The sequence below is a fragment of the Vicia villosa genome, linkage group LG7 (assembly GCF_029867415.1).
Source record: "Vicia villosa cultivar HV-30 ecotype Madison, WI linkage group LG7, Vvil1.0, whole genome shotgun sequence".
NCBI classification, from domain to species: Eukaryota; Viridiplantae; Streptophyta; class Magnoliopsida; order Fabales; family Fabaceae; genus Vicia; species Vicia villosa.
The window spans coordinates 42,285,690-42,292,846 of NC_081186.1; the positions used below are offsets into that span (position 1 = coordinate 42,285,690).

Below are 7,157 nucleotides of genomic sequence, written 5' to 3' on the forward strand. Positions count from 1 at the left end.
TGTTTATAATTTGTTATCGAGAGAGTAACAAATAACTAGGGATGGTAAATGGGCATGTCCTTCCCGTTTAGAGCCGTCCCGCAAAAACTTGTAAAAAAAAATGGGACGAAGCGGACACAGACCTAAAACTTAATCTTGTCCTGCAAAAAAGTAAGGGCGGAAAAAATTTGCTGATACTGCACCTTTTAAGGTTAAAAATGCAAAAAAAATATGTAAATATTTGTGTCCGTAAAAAACCGCGTAAAAAACAGAATGGGACGGACACATTAAAGTGAGAGCCTAAACTCTTGCCACCTCCTTTTATAATACAAAATATATATAAAAAAATTTTGTTTAGTGGATTATAACTAACTTCTATTATCTATTAAAAGAAAGTAAATTTTATAAACTTGACATTATCTATTAAAAGGAAGTATGACCTAATCTTAGCCTAACTTAAAGATGTTAAGTAGGTCATAGATTCCTATCTGTAAATCTTCTCAACTATATTTACAATCCATATTTCCATTTGTGAAGAGATGACAATTATTGAACCTAAGTGCACCCACACCAATCATCAAAACCCCAACACCTTTACTTTACTACCCCAACACAACTCCATTTAGATTTCCTTTTATGGATTCCCCTACCAAATTTAAGTGCAATCAATCCATCATAATGTTCTAACTTTGTAGCAGACTTAATTAAGACCGGATTCATTAAGTAATCCATTTTTAATTAATCTTATAATAACACTCCCCTCACGTGCTCATGTCTAATTGGGTCTTTTCTCCACTTCTCATCAAGGCGCCACTAAATTAATGCATGTTGATCATTTTATTACTTAAAAAAGTGGTTAGACACACATTAGTTTTCCATAAATAATTTTGCAAAAATAAATAGATATATTATTTTGTCCTTATACAAAATGGTAACGACTACCATAAATTTTTCGAATTTGAACTCTTCTGATGTCTAAACCAATAATATCGACTTAAATTTTGATATTCAGTCTTATGATCGACTAATTTAAAAAAAATCAATTTTACCGACTATTTACTGAATTCCGTTTAAAATCAAAATAAAGATCTATAGACTATACGAATCTGACTTAAGACGACAATACCGACTTAAGACGAGAATACCAACTTCTATCGGTGTAACTAATCCAACACACTCCAAGATCAATGTAACTAGTCAAGTTTAGCTTCAGCATCAAACCAATCTCCATGCTGAGACAGTTAACCCTGTGGGCCTTCTAATATGTCCTCCACTTTTCTCATATGTTCTTTGGCTATCATCTATCCATTGACCCTACAAAAATAAAAATAAAAAAATTATAAAAATAAACACGATTATGATTTTATAAAAATATCCATAAACATACATAACCATCGTTATTAAAAACTTTGCTACAAATTGACCTCTCTCAAACTCAATCGTATCTTAAATGATTAATTAATCCAAAACTTTTCGTAATCCAAGGGTACGTGATTACACGCACTCTCGCTGTGAATCTCAGATCCCAACCTCATTATACGTGGCAGAATCTAATTGGATAAAACAAATCAACGGTCAAGATCTTTTATTCAGAATAGAGAGTAATCAGATCCAACGGTGGAAAGAAAGAACCGTAAAAACCTCAGCGAAAGCGACAATGTACGCTGCAACCGAGGAGTGTGTCTGTAAGAACAGTGTGAGTGAAGAAAGAGATAGAGAGAAGAGGGATATAAACACACAGCGCGCACCATTCTCCACTGTCCAAGGAGATCACGCACCGAACCTAACACTATTCTCTCTCTCTCTCGCTTTCTCTCTCTAGTTTTCTCTCTCTAGTCTTCGGTGCTTCAAGTTCAACCAACACTACTCTAGTTCATTGTGTTTACTTTGATTAATGTTGAGTTGAGTTGGAAGATTCTGGTTTGGTGATTTTGACTCGGGTGATGGATCCGGGTTCGATGATGAACGAGGGTTCATTTCCGAATGGGAGTGGGAATACGACGCCGTTTAGTTTAGCGGAGATCTGGCAGTTTCCGCCTGCGATTAATGGCGGCGGAGGTGGATTGGGACTTAGGAGGCCGCAATTTGGAAACGGTTTGGGACAGTTTGGGGAATTTGGAACCGGTTCGAACCGGGATGTGGATGGACCGGACCAGAGAGTTGTTTTGAACCATGGTGTTGTTGGTGGTGGGAAGAAGAGGCGTGACTCGGAAGATGTTGATTCTCCTAAGTGTGTTTCCACTAGTAATGGCGGTACCAATGCTTTGGTATTTTTTTTTCTTTTTTTTTTAATTAATTTGTTGATTAAGGAAGTGAGTTGTTGTTATAATGAATAGAAAAGGATCTAATTATGTTGTTAATTATGGTTAAATTTGTATTTATGCTAAAACCATGTTTTTTATTTTTGGAAATTTTTTGCAATTTTCCCGCTTAAGATTTTTCTTTATTTTTTTGGCATTTAAAAGGAATAAAATAGTGTTATAAATTGTGATGATGATTTTAGCAATTTCACAAACTATTTTACATGTTTTGTGGAAGTGTAATTTCAACAGTTATTTGATTATTGATATCTTTGCAATTTAATGAAAGGGTTGTTTGGATTGTGCAGAATGATGGTGATGGAAAACGGTCGAAAGCGTTAGGGAACAGGAATGATGATGGTAAAGTTGAAGGAGAAGCCAGTTCAGGAAAGCCTGCGGAGCAAAGCAGTAAGCCGCCGCCTCCTGACCCTCCGAAGCAAGATTATATTCATGTTCGAGCTAGAAGGGGTCAAGCTACTGATAGCCACAGTCTTGCAGAACGCGTAATTTACTCTTCATTTACACCTTTTTCAAATTCTTGAGTTATTGTTTTTGGTGCTTTTCCTTTTTCTAATTGTTAGGTGCAAGTTCTTAAACAATACATGACTGTTTTTGAGGGCGTGCAAGACAAGCTACTACACAGAGCCCAAAATTTGACATGGTTAAACCATGACTAAAAAGGAGGGTTAAAATTAAATTGCGACAAAATATGACCTCTATTTGTTTTGCAACAACAAAATCGTAACTAACCTACAAAGAATCTCCGCGAAAACTTAAGATGGCTCTGAAACAAGATAACATCATTGGGTTGAGAAGCTTGAATTTTCCTCCAACTAGTAGTAAAATTAAAAAGCAGTCTGCTATCACAATTGTGGCTGCAACATAATCAGCCATATTTGACTTTGATTCTTCACAATATAAGAATTAGGACGCGATTATGGCCATGATTTGAAGCCTTGTTTGTATTTGTTTAAGGAAAATGTCAATTTATGATTCTGTTGCAATTAGAGCTTATGATTGTGTTTCTAATTGGAATTTTGGTGGATAATGGACAGGCTAGAAGGGAAAAGATTAGTGAAAGGATGAAAATTCTTCAGGATTTAGTTCCTGGTTGTAATAAGGTAATTTTTTTTCTACTTGTAAACTTTTTCTTCTCATATATACACATAAATAGAAATAAAAGTGGTAATAATAATCATAATAATATAATTTTCCTAATATTGTCATATTTGTAAGAAATAATAAATTGTGAGACTTGCTTCGATCCAGGTTATTGGGAAAGCATTGGTCCTTGATGAAATAATTAATTATATTCAATCACTTCAGCGCCAAGTGGAGGTATGGATTCTATTTCTGATTACGGTATCTGCTGAATTATAATCTTTGAAAAATTTATATGTTTTGAATTTGATTTTTGAGGATATGTTACTGGATGTCACAGTTTTTGTCGATGAAACTTGAAGCAGTTAATTCTAGACTTAACACTGGCATTGAAGCGTTTCCTCCAAAAGATGTAAGTCTAAACATCCCTTGATTCTAATTCTCCATCTATAATCAAGTTTTTCTTTTAACAATGAATCTCTAATCAAGTAAAAAGCTTTTTTTAATCCTCTTTATATGAAGATTTTACTTTTGATAAACCATGAATTTTGGTTCAATTGCAAATTTAGTGCTGTGTTACTATGTAAATTATGGATAAAATCGGTTAAGATAAATTGAGTTTATCTACTAGCATAAATACTCGTGAAAATGTCTGAGAAAGTTTGTTATAAATGCTTAACTAAGTTGTTTACCAAACATGACTTTTTCTTCTTCTTTCCAGTATGGTCAACAAACATATGATCTAGCCAGCATGCCATTTGTTTCACAAGCTACAAGAGAGCCAAGCAGGGGTTCATCCCCAGAATGGTTACATATGCAGGTAGGTGGCGGTTTCGAAAGAACATCGTAGGGTACGAGATCCCTTCACCGTGTAATAATAAAATGCATAAACGAGCAGTATTCCATTCCATTCCACCCCATCTCCGATTGCTCCTATATTATAAAACAAAAAATGATATACTTAAGGTGTTAAAGTCCAATGGACAGTTCATTCCCATTTTCTACACAAGAATGGAGCTGTTTCTGTTTTCTACAATAGGACTGCTTCAGTTTGTGGTTTAGCTTTTTAAAATGAATTCATTTACTCAATATTGTGTACTATATAGTGGACTTTCAGGTTTTTCTTTCTTGGTATTTAACGTGACTTATAAGTGATTATTCTTGTATAAGAATGCTGCTTGTCTTGAATACATAATGCTTACATTTTGTGTAGTAGTCTCCAGATTCATGTTTGTTTGTGTAGCAAGATTCAATAAATAAAGCTAATGTAGTTTTTCAAAATTCTTCTCTGGCTTTTAGTTTTAGTCAAATTATTTGTGTAGCTTGGAGTAGAGCCATTTTTGAAAGCGTGTCGGGTAGACTATCATATGACGTAAAATTTGTTATGGTTAAATTGTACTTAAATAGGATGTCATAAATTTTTTGTCATTGTCAAAATGTGATGAAGTAGGATCTCTAATTATTTTGTCATAGTTGAACTGAGATTAACTTACAAAGATTCTATGAACTTGAGGCGGCTCTAATTGTCTATGAACTTGAGGCGGCTCTAATTGTAGTTATAGTTAGTTGATACTCCATGGAAAACTCTTTGAAAGAAAAATCTAACACAACGTATTGATTGTGAGGAAGAGGAAAGAAAACTATTTAGAAATATTATGTAATCATTGCTGGATATAAAAAATTGTGTAAAGGAATCCCCCACTTGACAAGATGAAGAAATCAAAAGGAAAGTAGATTAAGAACTTGATTTAGTTTTTAAAATTATTAAAGGACAAATATGTTTGGGAGGTTTCTTTTCTAAAAGTAGTTTCCCAAGACTTTTCAATTTAATTGTTTTAAAATTTAAAGGAGAATTTCTTAACCCACCTTTTGGGTTTCTTAACTATCATGTGTGTTGTCAAAAATACCCCATATTTTCGAAGGTGTATCTTCGAACGTATCTTTTTTTCTTTCTTAAATTTAATTTGTTTCGTAGGTGCATCTACGCACTTCCGAAAGCATTTGATTTTATATTCGCGTCAGATTCTTCTCCCTCATTCTTCACTTTTTATTTTCTCTACTCTCTCAACCTCAAAAATCAAACTTCGACCAAACTTCATTGTTTTCTCCCGAGTTCGTTAGGGGACATCAACATCAATGATCAACAGACTCCGACTTGATCAAAGCTCAATTCAATCAGTAAGTTTTCGAGTTATTTGCGAGTATTTTCCGTAATAGTATTAGAATACAATTTTAGGTGTAGAAATCATTAGATAGTTTTAGAAACATAGATTAGAGATAATGTGTGTATTTTTTATGTGTAAAAAGGTCGATCAAGCCACCAAAAATTAGGTTTTGAATGGCTGGAACAATAACAGACACTAGGGGTATTCGCGGTTCGATTTGGATCGGTTTCAAGGTAAAAATTCATCTGATTCAAAGATAAATTTATTTACGGTTCTGTTCGATTTTGGATGATTAATTTAAAAAATGAGGTTTAATTTGGATCGATTTTTGGACATCCAAATTACAAATTTTAGTATTGATTAAGATTATAAAAACGCTAATAAATAATAGATTTAATGTAATATATAACATATAGTATATTAAAAATGAATATTACAAAATGATAATGATCGATTATGGTTGAAACAAATGAAATAATAAAAATAAATTGAGTTAACTAAACTTAGAAATAGTATTAAGAAAATAAGTATCATCGACTAATAAACTAACACAAAATATCATATTAATAAAAAATAAATAAGTACAAAATATATATTTGCGGTTTGGTTTGGTTTGGATCGGTTTTGAAAAATCAAACTGAAATTCGATCCGAACCATGCGGTTTTTACAAAATTACATCTTAACACATCCAATAATATTATGTTTTTTTGCGGTTTTGGTATTTTGGATTCGGTTTGCGGTTTTTATTTGGATTGGTTTGGATTTGAACACCCCTACTCAAGGGCACAATGATTTGCCTTACCACACTCGAAACATCTCAGCACCTTATTAGTACAATCGTTTGCGCGGTGACCTAGTTCACCACACTTAAAGCACTTGACAGAAACAGGAGCTCCTCTCCCACTTAGCTTTTCTCATCAGACACTTTTTGTTTCCCTTTATCAGCATGGGTACTATACGACTTCCCACGGTCTTGAGTCTTTCCTTTCTTCTCATTATAACTCTTATAAAAAGAATACTTGGCTCTAGTATCTTGATCATAAATCCTACACTTATTCACTAGTATAGGAAACTGGCGAATCTCAAGATACCCAACACCTTGCTTGATCTCTAGACGCGGTCCATTCTCAAACCTAATGCACTTGGACACTTCAGCTGACGAATTGTTATAATATAGACAATACTTCACTAGTTCTTCGAACCTAGCAGTGTACTCAACAACAGCTGAACTCCCTTGCTTTAGCTTAAGGAATTCTATCTCTTTCTTCCTACGCACATCCTCAAGATAGTACTTCTCCAAAAAAGCGGCTCTAAATACGGCCCAAGTAATCCCTATACCCATAATCTCCATCCTTTGAAGTGCATTATTCCATCATTCTTCAACTTCCTCTTCCAATATATGAGTGCCAAATAGTACCTTCTGCTCTTCCGAACAAATCACCATTTGAAAAATCTTCTCAATTTCCTTAAGCCATCTCCGAGCATCATTGGTTTCATGCTTACCTTTGAAGATTGGTGGGTTGTTCCTCTGAAACCTCCCCCAAGCATGAGCCTCATCATCGTTTCCATTGTTCTAGTTTTGTGGACCTTGTTGGTTTTGTAGAGCCTGAG

General features: G+C 34.1%; 2 protein-coding genes across 2 annotated transcripts; one reads left to right on the forward strand and one right to left on the reverse strand.

The window, feature by feature from the left end:
• The first annotated feature begins 1,676 nt into the window (after positions 1 to 1,676).
• On the forward strand, positions 1,677 to 4,595 carry LOC131617130 (transcription factor BHLH089-like). Its single transcript, XM_058888493.1, has 6 exons — positions 1,677 to 2,246; positions 2,588 to 2,782; positions 3,335 to 3,400; positions 3,549 to 3,617; positions 3,721 to 3,792; positions 4,102 to 4,595. The coding sequence occupies exons 1-6, from the start codon at positions 1,923 to 1,925 to the stop codon at positions 4,228 to 4,230; spliced, it is 855 nt and encodes a 284-aa protein (XP_058744476.1). The 5' UTR covers positions 1,677 to 1,922; the 3' UTR covers positions 4,231 to 4,595.
• Positions 4,596 to 6,450: 1,855 nt separating this feature from the next.
• On the reverse strand, positions 6,451 to 6,897 carry LOC131618932 (uncharacterized). Its single transcript, XM_058890080.1, has one exon. It carries the CDS (start codon positions 6,895 to 6,897, stop codon positions 6,451 to 6,453), a length of 447 nt encoding a protein of 148 aa, XP_058746063.1.
• Positions 6,898 to 7,157: the final 260 nt, after the last annotated feature.

Coding starts and splice junctions, on each gene's coding strand:
- LOC131617130 (XM_058888493.1), top strand. CDS start 1,923: ATGGATCCGGGTTCGATGATGAACGAGGGTTCATTTCCGAATGGGAGT. Junction 2,783..3,334: donor GCCACAGTCTTGCAGAACGC/GTAATTTACTCT, acceptor GATAATGGACAG/GCTAGAAGGGAAAAGATTAG. Junction 3,401..3,548: donor TAGTTCCTGGTTGTAATAAG/GTAATTTTTTTT, acceptor GCTTCGATCCAG/GTTATTGGGAAAGCATTGGT.
- LOC131618932 (XM_058890080.1), bottom strand. CDS start 6,897: ATGGAGATTATGGGTATAGGGATTACTTGGGCCGTATTTAGAGCCGCT.